This window comes from Calliphora vicina, chromosome 2 (genome assembly GCF_958450345.1).
Source record: "Calliphora vicina chromosome 2, idCalVici1.1, whole genome shotgun sequence".
NCBI classification, from domain to species: domain Eukaryota; kingdom Metazoa; phylum Arthropoda; class Insecta; order Diptera; family Calliphoridae; genus Calliphora; species Calliphora vicina.
This window is the reverse complement of record NC_088781.1, coordinates 59,133,117-59,155,157: the sequence shown is the minus strand read 5'-3', so window position 1 is coordinate 59,155,157 and position 22,041 is coordinate 59,133,117. Positions and strand designations below refer to the sequence as shown.

Sequence of the window (22,041 nt, the reverse complement as noted above, 5' to 3'; positions counted from 1 at the left end):
ATGAAATTGGAAGGTTACAACGTTAGTTACGTTGTTCTAGAACTCAGATTTAATAGCTACTGCCCTGTATTTTCTCATATGTGTACTAATTTGCTGAATTGAAGATTTATATATTGAAAATTCATTGTAGTTCAGACCTAGTACTTCTACGACCGTCTGAATAATATACATAGAATCTTTGAATTTTGTATTTCGTCTTCGTCAGAAACTTGTGAGTGTTCCATATCACACGTAGATGTCGATACAACTGCTGATAATTCTTTTTGCCTCAATTTTCTTCTCTATTCGTCCAACAACCATTCTTCTTTGTCGCCAAATTATCGTTTACATCAGCAAAGCAACCTGGTATGCAGTTATGAGTTAAATATGCAAAAATATGCTGTAAAGAGCAAAATATGCAAAAATATATCGATGTCAAAATTCTTAAAATTTTCTGAAACTTATAAACATTGCCCAAATACGAAGCACAACAAAAAATATGATGTTGCACACTTTGTTTATAATACTTAGATTCAGATTTTTTAATTCTTTTTATGGTGTCATGATGTCAACTCCGTTGTCAAAAAATACACTGTCGCAAAACAAACTCAGTTATGATTTCGAGATTAAGTGAAGCCGTTAACATTTAGATTTTATTTAAATTAAATATTTATTTTTTATTTCATAATTTATTTAAACAATTTTACAACATTTAAAAACTAATTGATATGATTTGTTTTTATTTTATATTTATCTTGTTAAAATTTTCAATAAATTTTTCTCATTTAATTTATAATTGCAGTTTCTTGATTTGATATATTTTCTTTTTTGTAAGTTTTATTTACATATATTTATATTTATTTAAAATTAATTAAAGTTAAGTGGTTTTTTAAATAAAATATTTTTCAATTTACTATAATTTTTTTTTAAATTTTTTTCATAAAAAGTGCAGTTTATTTAAATATTATTAATAATACAAATGTGTTTTAGTAGTGTATGTATATTTTATATATATTTTGTGATTTGAATTAATACTAATTTAAGCTGCTCGAAGGGCATTTTATAGTTTAGATAAGTGCTATTATTTCTCCTTTGTTTCAAACCAATTTGTTTGTTTCCATCAAATATACAGAATTTTAATAAATTTTTATTAGTTATTTAGTTTTATTTTGGCTGCTTGGTTTTATTTGAAATTTTGATTTTTGCGTATACGATTTTTTGTAGTTTTTTTTTTATAATTCACTCTCCATCCAACTGCCTCTAACTGTCATCGTTTCGTTTTTATAGTGTATGAGCGGTTTAACCCAGGAAACGTATATTTGTGAAGATGGCTTTAGCCGGACGTTTACGATTACAAAAACTAACGGTTTTACCATTTTTCCCATTACGATTTTCATGCAAATTCACCAATAGTTTGAAGACATCTTCTTTGGTGGGAGTGCAGGCATAACGTAGTTCTGGATCATAAGTGCTAGAAATTTAAGAGAGAAATGGAAAATTAATATAAACAATATTTGAATGATTTCGATTGTCTTTTCAATATTTACCTGCGGTTCCTGTTGTGACGCTTCCATGGGTAACGTCTGTAGTAACGGGAACGTTTGGCCATACCATTTGAGTTATCATTGAAATCCAGATTGTTATTGTTGTTATTTGATTCTTCTACGGCTAAATCTTCTTCCACATAGACAATGGGAAGTGTATCGATTGTGGGATCCTAAAAGGGAAACAAAAGAGATTTTCGGGTTTCAGTATTTAATTTGTAATATTTTTTAAGCAATTAATTTGAATTCTCTCAGTTTCTAATACTCCAGTTTGAATCTCTATTATAGATATTTTATAATTTAAATCAAGATATAGCAACGGAACATAATGACTCCCTAATTCTCGTAAGCTTTTGCTATAGGAGACAATTATAAAATTATGACAAGATCTTCTTCCGAACCGATCAATGGAAAACGATCAATTCTTATCTCGCAAGTAAACTGTTTCCATTTTGATCTTAATAAATTTATGACAAACTGTTCCAACGAATAGTTTAATATCATTAATCGAATTATTCGGTTGCATGATCAGACATTTGGTTAATTATATAAAATTGTCTCTGTCTATAAATATTGAATTTTATGGCAGCTATAGTATCTCCTTTTCACAATATTTAGCAAATAATAAAAGTGGTACTTGTAGTACAATAGTAATAAAATATATTACTCACCTCTAGCATTTTCATTAGAACTGCTGATTTACTGACAATATCCTGCTCTTCTTGTAAATCCCTTTGTATTTTGCGTAACATGTCATATTTACTGGCCAACTCCAATTCATTGTACACTGTATCAGCATAGTCAGGTTCCATTGGTAAAGTGCCCAATTCTTGACCCGTAGCAGCAATGTCGGCATTTAAAGCACGCAGAAGTTCTACAAATATTAAGAAAAATGTAAAAGATTATTAAAGAATTTTTCAATCATTCAAATCAATTCAATTTAAATTCAGATGTTATATAATAATAATATAAAATAAATCTTTTCTTAACTAAATCTAAAGGAATTCCTCAAGGAAATCTCAATAGTTCCGATAGGAAATCTCCTAAAAATCCTCTTAAAAACCGATAGAAAATCTCAAGAGTTCATAAAGTAAATATCAGGAGTTCCACCAAATTATCTAAGTAGTTTCTAAAGTAAATCTCCTATATGATATCTTAAAATATTGGATAGGAAATCTTCTAAGTTTCTATAGGAAATATCCAGAGTTCCTATAGGAAATATCAGGAGTAAATACAGAAAATCTAAAGAGTTTCTTAAGGAAATCTCAAGAGTTTCAATAGAAAAACTCAATGGATACCAGAGTTCTTACCGAAAATCTAAGTAGTTTCTAAAGGAGATCCCATGAAAAATATTTAGAGTTCCTAAAGGAAATCTCTAAAGATCTGATGTTACTGAAGATATTTCAAGAGATCTTATAGAAAATCACAATAGTGTCGATACTAAATCTGATAGAACATCTCAAGAGTTCTTAAAAATTAATAAATTAAATCACAAGAGTTCTTATGGGAAATTTCAACAGTTTGGATATGAAATCACAAGGGATCGGTTATGAAATTTCAAGAGCTACTGGGTACAGATAGTCTTAAGAATTCCAAGAGTTATAGAGTACAGAATGTCTAAAGAATTCTTAAAATTACTATCGACAATTTCTATAGGGAATCTGGAGATATCCTAAAGGAAATATCAAGATGAGATATAAGAAATCTCAAGAGTTCCTAAATTAAATTTCAAAATTATATTTCATGAATTTGATCTAAAGTGAATCTGAAGAGTTTCTACAGGATATCTCAAATGTTCCTATATAAAACCTCCATAGGAAATTTCAATAATTCCTACAGAAAATCTAAAGATTAGTAATGAAACTGCCAAAAACTGAAGTTTCTATAGGAAAACTAATGAGTTATGAAAGAAACTGGATTATCATTAATTCATTATTTTAATATTACAAAAACTAGATTTTCCCACTTTAAACAAATTTCCACGAACAGTTTCGAAACGTTCAACTTTTATTTACGAAAATGTCAATGTCATGGCGAAAATGATTGTGAAAATAATCGTCTTGGGGATGAAGATTTTCATTCTATTAAAGAAATCTTTTTTTAATCAGATGTGCAAAAGCGCAATCAGATCCAAAGAGGAGCATTATGAACTTGGCGCCATAATAAGAATGCAAAAAATGATTCGCTACGCAAAAGTGTGATATGGCGCCAAAAATTTGTAGACGAACAACGCCTAATGCTCACCAGGGGCTGTACAAATTGTTGGTCATTCTTTAAAAGAGTAAAGCATAATGCTAGTTCCTCTATTCACATTCTCTGACCCGGTTGATAAACCTGAATAAACAACCACTGCCTGAACTCGAAAGAGTATTATTGACTATGCCAAATATATATTTTCGAGCTCGTCCTGTTAAAAGATTTTTATCGGATTTCAACGTAGATAAGTCTCTTGTGGGCCAGATGGCATACCAGCGCTGGTATTGAAATAATGCTATTCGATGATAGCTCGTCCATTAGTTAATCTTTTCGGCACCTTATTCCGCGTCAGTGAATTTCCTGTTTGTTGGAAGGTGCCTAATGGTGCATGACAGATCATGACGCTTCATCTGTATTTATAGGTGTTGTAAATATTGTGGACTAATACGCTCTTGATGTTCTGGGCATGACTTTATATATTTATTAATTGTCGAAAGTTTTTTAAAACGGTGTTGGAATTACTTCACTCCATCTAATATCGTCACTATTTACACCTCATCTATGGGCCGATGCTTAAAATACTATTTTAGAGCTTCTCGACTGAAAGGGAGAAGCGATAGAACTCTATTGTTCTACGGGTACTACAATGAAATTAGTTCTGAAAAATTTTGGAAACTTGTTGCTGATTTTTACATAATAAAGGTTTTTCATCAAGAACTCATCATTCCTGTTAACTTCAATGTAGGAAAGTTCAAATCGAATGTCCGCAAACACTACTCTCTATTTCCTAACTCCCATAAACTATTTTCCTACCTCCAAAACAATGCTTTGCAGAAGTAGGGTTCATCCCCTGAGTGCTGGTCAACGATGAAAAATATATTTACAAATAGTGACTAAGTAAAAACAAAGTGTGCTCATTTTAATGATTAGAAAATAAGCGGTTAAATAACAAACATTTAATAAGTCATTATTCGACTATAAATAGTTGGGTATTCATTCGAGTAATGATCGTTCGATTAATAGAATAATTTCTTAAGAACAATTTAAAAATTACCATTTTCGAATAACTAATAATTCGAACAATTTTATGTAGAATAAACGAAATTTATTAAATTGCTTAAAATTTTTCATAATTCCAAATTTAAATAAGACTACAAAAATTGTATTGTTTCTGAAATTCAACAAATAACTAAAGATAAAGGGAGTCTTTCGATCACTGTAGATGAGTGGTCCGATAGCTCCTTCTATAAATATATAAATATTACTGCAAGAAGTTACAATTCTAAAAACAAGTCTTTCAAAATGTTTAATTTAGGACTTGATCCAATGAAAATAAAAGGTACGGAATAAAATATTTGTTATTTAGTAAAAAAAGGCAGAATTATTTTCGAGAAATTTTAGCGTTTAAAAATGAACATATGCTGGCGAAATATTAGCAGAATCGCAATAAACAATTAAAATATTAACTTAGATTAAAGTGGTGTTGAAAGTGATGGCGAATGTGATTTTGAAACGGTCGTCGAAAGTGATATTGTGGATGACATTTAAATTGATTACGTTGAAATAGACGAAGGCCGTGATCTTAAAATATATATAAGTGATATTATTAACCGCGTTCGTAAGTGTTGCAAAATATTTAATAAATCTAATGATCAACAAAATATTGCAAACTTACGTTTTGTAGTTAGAAAAACATTGACTTCCACTTATACATGATGTTAAACATCGTTGTCTAACATGGTAATAAACTTTTTGCGTATTTATAAATGGGTCAATCATGCACTGTCTGACTTCAAATTAGCCACGTTCACAGACAATGATATCAAACTTTGGGCAGATTTGTGTAATTCCCTAAGACCACTTGATTAAGCAAAGATTCGGCAACGTTGATAGAGCTTGAGTGTATAATACAATTTGTTATAAATAATTTAGAAAAACTGAATAATTAATTCAGTTACTCATTTCAACTCTTTCAGTCACGCTTTTTTGTGTATGAGTTTAATATCAAAACAATTGTATTTTTACATTAATTAACCAAAACACAAAAAAAATCACCCCATTCCAAGGTTTTTTGTGGAGTGAAGTGGTTAGTTTACTAACCACCGTGGCGATTCTTATTAAAAATAACAATGATAAACATTTTTGTTTCGTATACTTTTTTTGCAATCGAATATTTTTGACAAAATTTTCTGACCAAACAACCGAAATAGCAAAGTAACACTGAATTCGATGAACAATAAACACTCTGTGCTTTTCTATTGAATTTTTGAAAGTCTTTTAAAAAAACTGATTTTTACAATATTTTCAAATTAATATAATAAATCATAAACGATGACTTCAAAACTTTCTGTTGAGCGAAAAAAAAAATTAAAGAAAGGGCACATTTCGAAAAAAAAGTCAACAAAGTTTTTGATTTTGCAAAAAATGTCAAAAATAGCATGTTTTGAATTACAAAACATTTTTTTTGATAGATATCGAACTCGCATCCCACATAAAGGGCCCATTTTGAAAAAGAAGTCAAAAAGTTTTTGATTTCGGAAAATAAATATTAAAAATTTTTTATTTTTTCGAAAGATTGAAGAAATAGCTATCTAAACTATTTGGTACACATTTTGCTAAGAACAATTGGTAATAAGTTACATGGATGAGAAAAATCACATGTTTGGCCGAAATGTCAAAATTTGACCCACTCTAACTCCGAGAGTTCTTGACCGATCCAAAAAATTGTGTCTGAATTATTATCCAATAGGTCTAACCTTGGAGCAAATTTCATCCTAATCGGAAGACATCGATTTTAAAAGTTGGTTCACTTGACTTGAAATCCCCCATAATTATTTAGCAAAATGGCAATAGATACCAATAAACTATGTTTTAAAGACTATAGAAAAGGTGGTTAGTAAAGTGACTACTCAACCGCAAAGAGTTAAAACCCGAATTAATGAACGACATTAAAAAGTTCTTAATATATTTATATTGAACTTGAATTCAGGATCATGTCCAACTAGCTCAGATTTAAGGCATAGCTCCAAAACGGAAACTAAAGAGTCTGCTAGTCAATTATTTTGTAGATTGTTCGGAATGAAATCTGATCAGGATATTTCTGATGAAAATTTAATGATGAAATTTGTTTTCGAATGTTTTATAACATTATCAATACTTGAATTGTTAACTTTAATGTAATTTTTTGTTTTTATTTAACAATAAAATATTAAAAAACCTACATCAAAACTTCATTCTTTACTTTTTTTAAAAATTTAAATTATTCGAATAATTCGATTAATTTTAAACATGTGATCGAATTATTTGAACAAGTTAAAATCCCTTATTCGAATAATTCGTTTTATTCGAACAAGAGAAACATCGAATAATTTGAATAAATCGTAATAAATACAGTAATTGAACGAAATGTGTTTGTTTTTGGAATAATTATTTAATCTCAGCTAGTATTTTATAACAGAAACTGTCACTTTACTATTCAAAATTTAGGTAGGCGAGCAATTAAATGAAATTAATAAATAAATTCTAGTAACTAAATAAAATTTTAAATCATTATTACATTTACTAAGAATACATTAGACAGTCTCTTCATTCTTGTGGTCAATTGTTGTTAAATGCAATAAATGAAAGGATAACAAAAGGATAGACAGTAAGAGAGAAACCAACAAATATAAACCGATTCCAAATGTACTGGTAAGTGTGTCATTTATTCCACATGAACGAGGAGTATTGTGTGGTGTTGAATGAAACGGAAATTAAACATATTTTGTATGTGTGTGAGTATTTACACTTCCACACATATAGAAAAATATACACAGTCACATTTATGCTCTTCTACACAGTGACGTATTGTTTATGACGTAGTATGACCATTTTACAAAATCTTTACAATGCGCATTTATTCTAAAAATAAACGATACTAAACATTTTTTTAATGCAAAATCTTACAAATTAAATATTTGTAGCTAGAAATTCTATGGAAACTGTTAGATGTATTTTATATTTATTTTCCTTTCTGTTGTTTCGTTATTGTTAGTTGCGGTTTATATAGGGAAAATGCGGGTACATAGTTTCAAAATAGTTTGTATTCAATTTACAAATATGTATTTAGAATATCCAATGAAGGCAGAAATGTTATGAACGCAGGAAATAAATGCTAAAATTGTAGTTTAAAATTAGATTTTCTTTTTTAATATTAGTGTGCTAAGTTTTTAATATATTTTAGGAAGTATTCTGCGCAAATCAAACTTTATTTTCATTTACAGAAAATCCCAAGAGTTCTTACTGGAAATCTAAAGAGTTTGAAACACAAATATCAACAGCTCCGATGATGAATGTCTGGAGATCCGATGGTTAATATCAAGAGTTTCTATAGGAAATCTCTATAGTACCAACAGGAAATACCGAAAAATCCAATAGAAAATCCGAAAAGTTCCTAGAGGAATTCACAATAGTATCGATAGTTAATCTCAAGAGAGTTCTGAAATTAACAAAGGAAATCTTAAGAGTTCTTGTAGGAAATTTCAACAGTTTCGATAGGAAATCAAAAGAGATCGGATGTGAAATCTCAAGAGCTACAGAGTACAGATATTAAAATTATTTTAACCTTTTAATTATCACTTTTTTGTTAATTCAAATCTAACCGAAACTGACTTAAAATATTTGAAGGGTATAACTTCACCATGAGTGATAAGTTTGTCATTCTGTATGAAGTGGGAGTATTTTTAGATTTATTTTTAAATATTTGTACCATATAAATTTATTCAAAATATTGGATATTGTTAGCTATGACATTTTCCCATCAATCTGGAAATATATGGATTTCAAACCAAAAGAACTGCTCTTCTTTTGAGTTCAAGAACGAATCAAGCCAATATCGGATAATCTCTTCCAAAGTAAAGCGTATGCAAGAGAGAGCATTCTGCATCGATTATATCTGGATTATAAAGCGGGTGTGGCAAAACTTTCCAACCACTTCCTATTAAATACATTTTAACATGTATTACAGCATGTGGCCGAGCGTTGTCATGATGGAATATGGCGGATTCATGTCTGGCCGCATATTTCCCTGCTTTTGGATGAATCCTGTTTTGGTAAGTAATTGCACAAACGTTTTGAAATTGCTGCTTGAGTAGCTTCCAATGATTTTGCAAGGTCTTATTGAGTTTTACCACAATCTGCAACGAGTAATGCCTCCAATTACACTGTCCAACAAATTGCATCTTTTTGATTGGAACAGAACAGCGACCCTATACTTCTGAAAGTGCATGTTGAGTAGTTCATATTTGTAGAATAAACTTATAGTCCAGCTGGTCTGAATCTTTTTTACAGTGGGTCATAGTTTTAATTTTTTGATCGAAGGTAGCATTATACTAACTGAAACAATTTTTTTAGTTTATATCTGAGAGTATTCTTATTGTCAGAGTTATATTGTGGAATTTTATGGGGATCATTTTTGTGGAAGATCTTAACCCCCTATCTCCTATCTTTAGGGGTCAAATTGACACCTTTTTCGAGAAAATCGAAAAAAGTCCTTTCAAAAAGGACATTTAAGGATTAAAATATTCCACAAACTTTTTGCCGTAAAATTTCATTGGGGATCACCAAAGACACAAAAGTTGTAAATAGAGCTCTTTACGCTTAATTAGAAAAAATTACACGCCATATCGGGTCTCACATTTTTTAAAAATATATCCAAAAATCCAAGTATGATACGAATGAGCTGAAATTTAAAATGTAAATAGTCCATATGGAGATCTACAAGATATATGTAAATATATGTAAGTTATCTCTTTTAGTTCAAGAGATATTTAGGTTGGTTTATTTATTTTTTTTAATTCTGCTCGATCTTTTTTTGGTTTTTTTAGATATGGCGGGTCTATGAAGGTTCGAAATTTTGTTTTAAAATATTATCTATATTTGCTATTAAATTTCGAAAACAATAAAAATAACATGCTAACAGTTATCTCATCCCTATAAAAAGTTACACGCATCCAAAGTTGGAACATGAAAAAATGGCCACCAAAAATATGAATAAAATTTCCGTTATACTGAAATAAGTTTAGAAGGACTACAATTCCATTTAAATTTAATTTCTGGAATATGGGATACAAAAAAGTACCAAAACTTGTTTTACGCCCGTTTTATCCCCTTAAAGTACAAAAATCCAAAAAGTATCACACACATGTCCACTTATTTTTTGCATAAATTCAGATTATGTTGGATTTTTGGTGCTAGCTTTTTTTGTCCCGGAGATGTATATTAACATTTTAAGTTATAAACATATTTTGTTGGGTTAATCCAAATCTGTTTATTTTATTTCTTGAAACATGACATTTTTAATCTAGTAGGTGATAAAAAAAATATGGTTATGGTACAGCTATTTTTTCCATTTTAATTAAACTTATGCAATCATCTTCCAGAATAATCTACGCCTAAACATCTTAGGAATGCGAACAACAAAAGAAACTACTGAAAATCATCTATTCAAGTGAAAACTTTCCATATGTTTCACACCATAAGCGACAATGGTGAGAGTAGTTCTTGGTAACACATGTAAATTGCCTTAATCTTATGAAAATGCTTGTATGTGGTGTAGTTGCCATCAACAAAAAAATAACCCTTTTCTTCTTTTTTGCCCACTTTTTCTCTTCTACGAAATACAACTCAGTGGGAAGGATGCGTGTGCAAGTGTCTGTATAAGGACGCAATTAACATTTTTGCCTTTTTTAACCACCACCAAAAAGATAAGGGTTATATTGATTTTATCATTCCGTTTGTAACATATCGAAATATTGGTCGTAGAACCAAAAATATTATTTGTTGATCTTGGACAAAATAATTTTAGATCAAAATGTGCGTTCGATATTTCAAATACTTGAAGACTTACCCCCATATGCATAAACAGTTTTTAAATTTATCAAAGGTTTATAAAACAGATTTTGTATGGAAAATTTGTTTTATAAACCTTTTATAAATTTAAAAATTGTTTATGCATATGGGGGTTAGAACACCAATATTTGCTACAAATAGTTATTGCTAATAGCTAACTTATGTATTCAAAAATAGGTTGATTAGTTAGAATGTTTTGGATAAAAATATTGGGTGTACGACTTAAAAATTAGGGATTTACAATTTTTAAGTCATTCATTTATTTTCACTTAGTTCTTGAACATTATAGGGTAAACAACAAAGTTTTTTTTTTGCTTCGAATTTTCAGCCAACAAAGCGTCATATGCGGGAAGTTTTGCTTTACTGATTCAATTTGAAAAATGTGCAGCTGATGTATACAGATTGCTTAATAAAGCTTATGGTGAATGTGTTCCATTGGTTTCAATGTGCAAGAGACGGTTTGTTGTGCTCAGAAGTGGTGATTTTAACACGGATCGCTCAAGCCAGCCAAACAAGTTGAAGGCCAAGAATTGGAGGCATAACTCCATGAAGATGTCAAACTCAACAAGAGCTGGCAATATCATTGAGAGCTACTCAAACAGCAACTTCAAAACCTTTGTGAGCAGCTGGAAAATCAACCGAAAACCGTATCATTACTTGCGATGAAATATTGATCCATTACAATAACCCGAAGCGTAATAGATCGTAAGTGAAGCCCGGCCAACCAGCCGAATCAACACCAAAGCCAAATATCCACGACGCTAAGGTAATTGTCTGTATTTTGGGAACAAAAGGGTACTATCTCTTATGAGCTGATGAAATCTGGCCAGACCATCACAGGGCACCTGTATTGAAGCGAACATTGGCTGAAAACGGCCAGAATATGGGGCCAGACATGGGACCGTAATATTCTTTAATGATAAAAATCGGCCACATGTTTGAATACCTGTTAAAAACTATTTAGAATGAAATGGTTGGGAAGTTTTGTCTCAACAGCCTTATAGTCCAGACCTTGCCCGAATACTACTTGTTTCGATCGATGCAGAATGTTCTCTCTGGGATACGCATCCGATATTGGTTTGATTCATTCTTGGCCTCAAAATATGAACAGTTCTTTTGGTTCGGAATCCATAAGTTGCCAAAAAGATGCGAAAAGGTTTTAGCTAACAATAGCCAATACTTTGAATAAATTTATATTGTACAAATGTTTCCAAATAAAAGCTAAAACTTAAAAAAAAACACACACATTTGAAGTTGAATGAAATTTACGGCTAATATTTTCTAATAATAAGAAAAATATAAAAGTAACCAAATCGGTTGAGCCAGATAAATGTTTTTATACAAAATGCACAACAATCGGTGTCCATATTATATTGGTGGTGGGTATATAAGATTCGGCATAGCCGAATATAACACTCTTGTTAAATAATGGTTTTCAAATATAAAGGAAATTTTTGGGGGCGTATAAGAAGAACAACAACCAAGTGGGTGTTGTAGAAAACAATCGATTAAATCAAAAATGAAACCTTTTAAAACGCCATATTCACATATTGTGTCACTATTAATGTATTTTCGAAATATTCCCAGCAGTTCTGGGAGACTGTCCCAAACTAGTGATTTTACCTATCATTTAGAGTGACAAATAGTTACATAATTAGCTAGGTGACTAGTTATTTTAACACGTAAATGTCCTAAGCAGGAGGTCAATTGGCCTTTTTGGATTACAATGAGACTGTGCGATAGCTGCTCCAAAGAAGCCAACGCATTAGATTCACACACCGGTTATATAGAGTCATATACCTTACTAGCTACATAACTGGTTACTTGACCTGCTACATTACTAGTTATTTTAAAATTTACGACTGCTAGTTGACCTCAAATAGTCAGTTAAAAAGATATCTTATAGACAGCCCAATAACCGATTGCTTGTAAACAAAACTTCCTCCTACAATCTCCAATTGATAACTTCTGTTGGGTAAAATAACTACTTTTTAAAGTGCAGTTAGAGATGCTAATCGGGACTGATTTTTGAAAATCCCGGGGTTCGGGATTTGGTAAAAAATCGGGAAATCTAAAATCCCGAAAATTATAAGAAATAATGAATGAAAAATGAAATAAAATTTTTTATTTAGCAATTAATTTGTATTAGACACTAAAAAGCATAAAATACTTGCATGAGTACATTATATAAGAAGAAATAACAATAAATATATCAGAGTGGGTCGATTTTCTTCACGAAAAATCATATAGTAGAAAATTCTAAGAAATTTTCACCAAGAAACCAAGGTCTAAAATCAAATCCTATCTTGCGAAATACGAAATGTACAAGATAGGATTTGATTTTAGACCTTGGTTTCTTGAGGAAACTTTCTTAGAATTTTCCGTAGATTGCGTTTCTGCTATACGTGTTTTTAGTTTTCCATCGTCCATACAAATCGATCCAGCCTAATGTACATACTGGTAAAAACAGTACCTTATCTTTTAGCAATCGAAATATTTTCATTTTGTTCGAGCTCCTCATCTGAGATAAAATCTATTTCATTTGAAGAGGATTTTTAGACAACTTACCAAAAAAGGTGAAGAATTGATTTTCTAGAGCCCCTCTCAAGGAAAACCAAAAATACCGTTTTCCTTTATTAACTATATTGTAGCAGTAGTTGAGCTTAACAACTTTTCTGAACATCACTTTGTGATATTTGGGCATGTAGAATGTCAAAATGCATGAAAAAGGCACACAAAAATTACAGTTTCTTCTATTTATTTATGAAAAACGGGATTTGGAAAATCCAGAAAAACCCGGGATTTAAAATAAAAAAATCCCGGGAACGGGATTCCCCGTTTGGCATCTCTAAGTGCAGTATAAAATAAACGTTTAAAATGAATACGCTCTAGATTATATGGGATGTATAAGGTAGTTGATCACCTTCTCTTCACTACAAACAGCACATACGTGGCAAATGACCGAAAATATATAAATTGGAGTCAGCCAGTGATCAGTCATTATTGATAATTACTGTCTAAGTATTAGGGATACATTGACTACTTGCATAACTACTGGGTTTATTTACGACTATCGTTGTTATTGTGCCCGTGTTTGGCTGGTGTTAAGTGACCGAGAAAATTGTCAATTGATTTGAAACAAATTTGGAGAATTTTTAGGTATTTTTGAGGTTAAACTAATACAAATTTTTTAATAAGAGTGTGTTTACGCAGAATGACACATAAAATGTATGTTTAAATATGTATGTGAATTAAATTGTGATTGGTTGTGGGCAAATATTTACAGTCACTGTCAAGACGTTGCAAAATGTTATGGAAAATTGTGTGTAAGAGCTAGATAAGAACATAAAGCAAGCTGTATATTTCGCACAAATTACAGTACTTTTGAAAGTGATCGGAATTCAATGCTCTTAGAAATTCTCAGTTTGGAATTTTATATAAATTCTTATTTATGAATTTTAATACAGACGGAATACATAATCAGTTAGCAACAATTATTTTCCACTTCATTTGATACTCACTGTATGTAATCGTGTTGTGTATTTTGGTTTGATTTTTTTCATTGTATTATTAGGTTAAATTTGTAACGTATATATTGGCAAATATACTCTCTCCGTCTGTATCAAATTTCATTATATGACTTTGTAAACATGATAAAGGAAAACAAATAACCGAAGAAAAATCACAAACAAACAAGGAATTCCTTTACGTATTACTTGTATTGCGTGTATGCCTAAAAGTATGTAATATTTATGTTCAAATCCCAGCAAGTACATGGGTTTCAACTCAAATTAACCCTTTCAACGGCGAATAATGTTGGAAAATTTTACCTTTCTGCGTTACGGCTAGGGTTTTTAATTTCCCGACCTTTTTTGATTCCCGGGAATCGGGAAATTTTTTTCTACATTCCCGGGTACCCGGCTATTCCCGAAATATATAATGATACTGTAAATTAGCAATATTATAGCCAAATTTCATATAAAAACTTAGTGTTATAATTATTAAATATCAGAGCTTCGAATTAATTAATAAAATTTGAGCTTAATTCACTAAAATCTTAATCCGAAATTAAAGAATGTCAGCCTTTCATTCCATAAATCCATTCCTAGTATTTAATTTTATAAACTGAATTAATTTTAAAGTTAATTAATAACTTTGAAAAATTAAATTTTTGTTAAATCAAATCATTTACAAAATTAATTGAAAAAATTGTGTTAAGCCTTTTTGTACTGGATTTGAATTGAAGAAAAATTTAATCACTTAATAAATTTTTGAAGCTATTTTGTTATAGATTTGAAGAAGAAATTTAAAGAAATTAGAATGATTCAATAAGAAATAAATTCCATAAATAATAAATTCACTTCTTAAATTTTCATACGAAAAACACCAAATAAATAATAATAATAAACGGTCTATTATTGCCGAGATATAAGCAAACAACTGTAAAAAACTTTTCACTGTTTTTTGATGAAAAAAATAGAGTTCTAACTTGTTTTCTATGTATTTTCGTCAGTTTTTAATTCCCGGGATTCCCGGCTAAAAATCCGGGGAATCGGGTAGTGAAAAATTGGCAAAATTCCCGGGAAACTTGTACCGGGAATTCCCGGGATAAAGACCCTAGTTGCGGCTCTATCGATTTTGTTATTGTTGGAAACATTTTTAACGTTTCCGGACATTTGGATAATATGTAACAGATTATTCTTTTCAAATTATGTAGGCCAAGATCAGAAATTATATTTTCTTAAAGCCTATGTGCTCCTCTACGATTCGTTCATACACAATTTTGTAATTGGACCAGTACTTGAGAAGATTTAGATGTATTACCTCTTTTTTCTTGGACCATCAGTCCGGGGATGACCTCTACTCATGTAATGCATTGTGTTGGAACTAGGAATATACGTTATGGGAAGGAGGATAGAGGGAGTAGTGTTTGATTTCAATTTTCCTACATTGAAAGGGACAGGAAATACTTCGACATGAAGCTTATTCCACGAAGCACCGGCCCATACATGAGAGTTGTATTCCATTTTTGGTCGGATATAAGTGTGTAAATAATATGGAGATCAGATGAGGTGAAGTATTTCTTACACCGTCTTAGAAAACCGAGGCACTTGAATGCTTTTTTCGATACTTGAAAAATGCATTTTTCCAGCGGACATCACACTGAATTCTCATGTTTACACCATCCCACAGTGGGGCAGAATCAAAATTTTTTGGAAATAAATCTGGCATTTCTAAACGGCTCATCCGATAATATTTGACATGGGCGTAGCCAACATGTGAATGAACATGGAAATTCCCCGGTGGAAATTAAAATGCGATAGAAAGTGATACCCTGGGGGTCGATTCTGGTTCTGTGAAACGGTAAAATGAAAAAAAACTTTTCATTTTCGTTTTCATAAGAACTTTATCATTTCACAATTACATAAATTGCGATTGCCGTTCTTCAATTTGTTTTATTCAACTTTTCATATGAAGAAAAAGTTAAGAATCAGAAAATCTATGAAAATATTAAAAAACTTTTCATTTCACCGTTTCACAGAACCAGAATCGACCCCCTGGTATCTGAAAGTCCTCTGGTTCAGCATTCTCAGATACCTGTGTTTCACATAAAGCGTTTGACTTTATGTTTGCTGGGTGAGTGTGTCTGTCTGTCTGTCTGTCCATCAAGTTTATATGAATTTCTTAAATATCCTTGCATATATGAGCCTGCATGTGTTTGAGTTTTGTGTGGTGCTTGCTCTTCAACACAATCTTTAGCTTTTTTTGTTTTGATTAACTTGTATTACATGGTTTCTTGTCTTTTAAAGGACCATGTAGAGAGAGGAAACTTTTTATTTCCATTTCACTGATCCAGTGATGTGTGGGGGTGTTGTTATCTACTACATTTAAAGGACTACACACACAGATATACCTAAACACATACCTACATATTAAATTTATTGTATACGATTTATTTTGGCAGGTCATTGTTAATATGCTTGACATTGCCTGTTATTGTATAGATCTGAGCTTGTTGGTGTGTCAGTCTGTCTGTCTGTTTTAGTATTTGTGGTGTTTGTATTAGTTTAATTTTAATATGAATTGTTAAACAGTTTAAGTGTGTCTCTCTGCCACTGTGCATGAGTATGGATATGTGTAAATCTTTATCAGGTCTATGGCAATGTTTTATTCCAATAATGTTTGAGATTTGTATTTGGTTTATTCAAAATAAATCCTTAAGAATTTGTTACATTTCTTTTTGTGTTTTTTTTTGTTTGGTTAAAAAGGATTTAACAACAAGTTATATTGATGGTATTATTTAAATTAATATTGATACTTTTAGATACTTTAGTATATTTGAAATGTAAGAATGTTAAAGGTATCTACATATGTATGACCATATGATATTAGCTGTTTGAATAATATAAAATAGTAAAATTGTTAATGTCTGAGTGGGTGAAAAAATTTTGGTGTTCTGTCACAAACGATTTTGGCGTTTTTATAGACATTTAATTTTTAGTGAATATTATCTTACATTCAAATGAACTTTATACAAGTGGGATATCATATATATGGGGGATTTCATGTCAAGTGAACCAACTTTTGAAATCGATGTCTTCCGATCGGGATGAAATTTGCACCAAGGTTAGCTCTATTGGATAGTAACTCAGACACAATTTTTCAACAACATCGGTCGAGAACTCTCTGAGTTATAGGGGGTAAAATTTTGACAATTTGGTCAAACAGGGGTTTTTTCTTATCCATGTAACTTATTACCTATTGTTCTTAGCAAAATGTGTTCCAAATAGTATAGATAGCTATTTCTTCGATCTTTCGAAAAAAAATATTTAAAAAAAAAAAAAAAATTTTTAATATTTTTTTTCCGAAATCAAAAACTTTTTTGACTTTTTTTTAAAATACGCTATTTTTTTTGATTTTTTTTTTTTCTTAAAATAAAGTTTAGATATTTTCCTTGAACACCTACTTGGTCGCTTAGTGGGATGCGAGTGGGATATCTATCAAAATAAATATTTTGTAACTCAAAACATAAAATTTTTGACTTTTTTTGCAAAATCAAAAACTTTGTTGACTTTTTTTTTTCAAAATGGACCCTTTTTTAATCTTTTTTTTAGGTCAAACAAAAGCTTAGATATTATCCTTGAAGACCCTTTTGGTCGCTTAGTGGGATGCGAGTGGGATATCTATCAAAATAAATATTTTTTAACTCAAGACTTACAATTTTTTAATTTTTTTTTGCAAAATCAAAATTTTTTTCCAATATGGGCCCTTTTTTTAAAATTTTTTTTGTAGTCAAAAGAAAGCTTAGGTCCATTCCTTTAAGATATTTTTAGTCCCTTAGTGGGATGCGAGTAGGATATCTATCAAAATAAATATTTTGTAACGCAAGACATACAATTTTTTAATTTTTTTTTGCAAAATCAAAATTTTTTTCCAATATGGGCCCTTTTTTAATTTTTTTTTTTGCTCAAAAGAAAGCCTAGGTCCATTCCTTTAAGATATTTTTAGTCCCTTAGTGGGATGCGAGTGGGATATCTATCAAAATAAATATTTTGTAACGCAAGACATAAAATTTTTTAATTTTTTTTTGCAAAATCGAAATTTTTTTCCAATATGGGACTTTTTTTTAAAAATTTTTTTTGCTCAAAAGAAAGCTTAGGTCTTTTCCTTTAAGACCTATTTTGTCACTTAGGAAGATGTGAGTAGGATATCTATTAAAATAAAAATGTTGTAACTCAAGACATTCAATTATTGACTTTTTTTTTGCAAATTCGAATTTTTTTTTCAAAATGGGCCCTTTTTTAAAAATTTTTTTTTAGTCAAAAGAAAGCTTAGGTCCATTCCTTTAAGATATTTTAGGTCCCTTAGTGGGATACGAGTGGGATATCTATCAAAATAAATATTTTGTAACTCAAGATATACAATTTTTGATTTTTTGGCAAAATCAAAAACTTTTTTGACTTTTTTTTAAAATGGGCCCTTTTTGTAATTTTTTTTTTTGCTATAAAGAAAGCTTAGGCCTATTCCTTTAAGATGGTTTTGATCGCTTAGTGGGATGCGAGTGGGATATATATCAAAATAAATGTTTTGTAACTCAAGACATACAATTTTTGTGTTAAAACATTTATTTTGATAGATATCCCACTCGCATCCCACTAAGGGACTAAAAATATCTTAAAGGAATGGACCTAGGCTTTCTTTTGAGCAAAAAAAAAATTAAAGAAGGGCCCATATTGGAAAAAAATTTTGATTTTGCAAAAAAAAATTAAAAAATTGTATGTCTTGCGTTACAAAATATTTATTTTGATAGATATCCTACTCGCATCCCACTAAGGGACTAAAAATATCTTAAAGGAATGGACCTAAGCTTTCTTTTGACTACAAAAAAAAATTTAAAAAAGGGCCCATTTGGAAAAAAAATCGTATTTGCAAAAAAAAAAGTCAAAAATTGTAAGTCTTGAGTTAAAAAATATTTATTTTGATAGATATCCCACTCGCATCCCACTAAGCGACCAAAAGGGTCTTCAAGGATAATATCTAAGCTTTTGTTTGACCTAAAAAAAAAGATTAAAAAAGGGTCCATTTTGAAAAAAAAAGTCAACAAAGTTTTTGATTTTGCAAAAAAAGTCAAAAATTTTATGTTTTGAGTTACAAAATATTTATTTTGATAGATATCCCACTCGCATCCCACTAAGCGACCAAGTAGGTGTTCAAGGAAAATATCTAAACTTTATTTTAAGAAAAAAAAAAAAAAATAGCGTATTTTAAAAAAAAGTCAAAAAAGTTTTTGATTTCGGAAAAAAAATATTAAAAATTTTTTATTTTTTTTTTTAAATATTTTTTTTCGAAAGATCGAAGAAATAGCTATCTATACTATTTGGAACACATTTTGCTAAGAACAATAGGTAATAAGTTACATGGATAAGAAAAAACCCCTGTTTGACCAAATTGTCAAAATTTTACCCCCTATAACTCAGAGAGTTCTCGACCGATGTTGTTGAAAAATTGTGTCTGAGTTACTATCCAATAGAGCTAACCTTGGTGCAAATTTCATCCCGATCGGAAGACATCGATTTCAAAAGTTGGTTCACTTGACATGAAATCCCCCATATATATATATGAGATATTCCAATGAGATCTGTTACAAGCTATTACTTAGTTCGATTTCATTCCAGGACTTCCTTGTGATTGCTACTTCAGAATCCAGCTGTCTTCTCCACGTATGGGTGGGTCTTCCTCTTCTTCTGTTACCATGTGGGTTCCACTCAATGGCTGCCCGTGTTAGGTCATCTGCGGGTTTATGTAGTGTGTGACCTATCCAGTTTCACTTGCGTCTCAATATTTCGATGCGCAGAGGGACATGGTGTGGTTGTCCACAGGACACATTTGGCCAAAATATTTTTAAAATTCTCCTCAGGCATCTTATGGCGTTTTCTGACATAAAGTCTTGCCAACATATTTTGTACAATTTATTAAAAGTTACCCATACCCTCATAATGTTTTACATTTTTAACGTTCACAATAGAACAAAAACCATTACCATTTATGCAATTTTCTTTTATGTACCTTCTAAATGTTGTAAAACTACTTTGCTGTTTAAAAAGTGCTGCATTTCTAACCCTTTGATAAAATTAAGGGTGAAACGTGTAGCATATCTTCAGGGTTTTAGGGCAACATTATTTGAAAAGAACATTTTATAACCTTACAAAACTACATTTGTTTTAGAAAAGAACACAGAAAAGGGTAAAAAGCTAAATAAAGGCATCAATTATGCCAGAAAAGAATGTTGACAATAATGTTGACTTCACGTTGGAATTGAATATGCTGATTTTCGTCCTTCTGGTGATATGGTTAGCCTTCCATACAGGACTTAGAAGACCAAACGACCGTGCGAGCACACTTGATACGGTTTTCGATATCAGCATCAGATCCTCCATTGTTGTTGATAATACTGTCGAGATTGCAGAAGCTGTTAACATTATCAATAATGGTGCCGCTCAACTGAAGGGGCCGCCTAGATGCCAGCGCATCTTTCAACTGCACATCTTTTGAGGCCAAGAACGAATCAAGCCAATATCGGATACTCTGTTCCAAAGTGAAGCGTATTGCAGAGAGAACGTTCTGCTTCAATCGAAATAGAAGTCGGACGGGGCAACGTTTGGACTATAAAGCGGATGAAGCAAAACTTCCCACCCACTTTGTTTTAAGTGGTTTCTAACAGGTACTGCAGCATTTCAGATATAAAAAATCGTCTTTCAACGTGTCTCAGCATCAATTCTTATTTCACTGCTTTTGGATGAATCCTGCTTCCTGCAAACGAAATTGCTGACTCAGTAGTTCTAAATGATTTCGCAAGCTCTTGTTGAGTTTGACAACTATCTTTATTGGGTAACGCCTCCAATTCTTGGGTATTTCAGTCACGGACAACCAGCCAGAAGATGATTTTTAATTATTCAGAGTCTATTGATCATTAAGAAATAACTGGTTAAGTATACGAACTCTTTTCTGAATAAATATTTGCTCACGGGAAATACATACATATCAGTTCCACTTAATTGTTTAAATTTGTTTTTATACATATTCAACATAATGATGCTCTTAAAACTAGATATGAAATAAGTATTTTTAGATTTAGAAAATCTGAAAAAGTGGGTATTACGAAAACCGACCGGGACAATCCCTCGAAAATCGGGCCATTTGGCAACCATAAAGTCTACATTCTTAAAATTGAATAATTTGTTCCAGGCTGGAATTCCCGGAAAATTTCAAAATGAATCCCAATTTCCCGGGAAATGAAAAAGTGCGGGAAAAGAAAAACTCTAGTTGTAGTCTAAATGGGACATAATTGTATTACAAACGCATCATTAATCAATTTAAAGCCCAAGTAACTTTCCTTGATTTTTAAATAAAATCGTGAACAAAATCACTATTTATTTTGAAATTTTAAAGAAAACTTGTGTTTTTCAGTGCTCTTGGTATACCTAACTTATTTGTATTGAAAGTGGACCTTATATGGCGGATAAGGACAATCATGATACGTATAAGTATCTATGAGCATTTAATTAATTACGGGAGTAGGGCTAATATGGATGCTATGTTCTTTTATCAACCAATCCATGCAATATTTTGAAGTTTGATTTCTTATTGCATACATAAAACTATTTGTGCCGATTTTTGTGAATATTTCAGACATTTATTGACGTTAAGTTATGAACAGATGTTTAATAGCGTTAGTCCTTTGCCCTATAGGTAGTTACATGTCAAATCTTAAAATTTCCAACCTGTAATTTGATTTGGGCATAAACGCATTGTACCCTCCCCCTAATAATAAATATTTAGTCATGTATGTCGATATCAGCTGAGATTATTACAAACCTTAAATCTGCTGCAATTAATATCATCTCTTTTTATAAACAAATTTCATATTAAATTT

At 30.9% G+C, this 22,041-nt stretch overlaps 1 protein-coding gene across 1 annotated transcript in view; it reads right to left on the bottom strand.

Annotated features, from left to right (window-relative positions):
- Nucleotides 1–689: 689 nt before the first annotated feature.
- The window catches only part of LOC135951392 (uncharacterized), a 63,423-nt gene continuing 42,071 nt past the window's right edge, over nt 690–22,041 (bottom strand). Inside the window, exons 3-5 of the mRNA XM_065501035.1 lie at nt 2,195–2,397; nt 1,527–1,696; nt 690–1,450 (exon numbers count right to left, since the gene is read on the bottom strand). Of these exons, the coding sequence (XP_065357107.1) occupies nt 1,279–1,450; nt 1,527–1,696; nt 2,195–2,397 (545 nt within the window). The 3' untranslated portion in view covers nt 690–1,278. The remainder of the gene's footprint in view (nt 1,451–1,526; nt 1,697–2,194; nt 2,398–22,041) is intronic.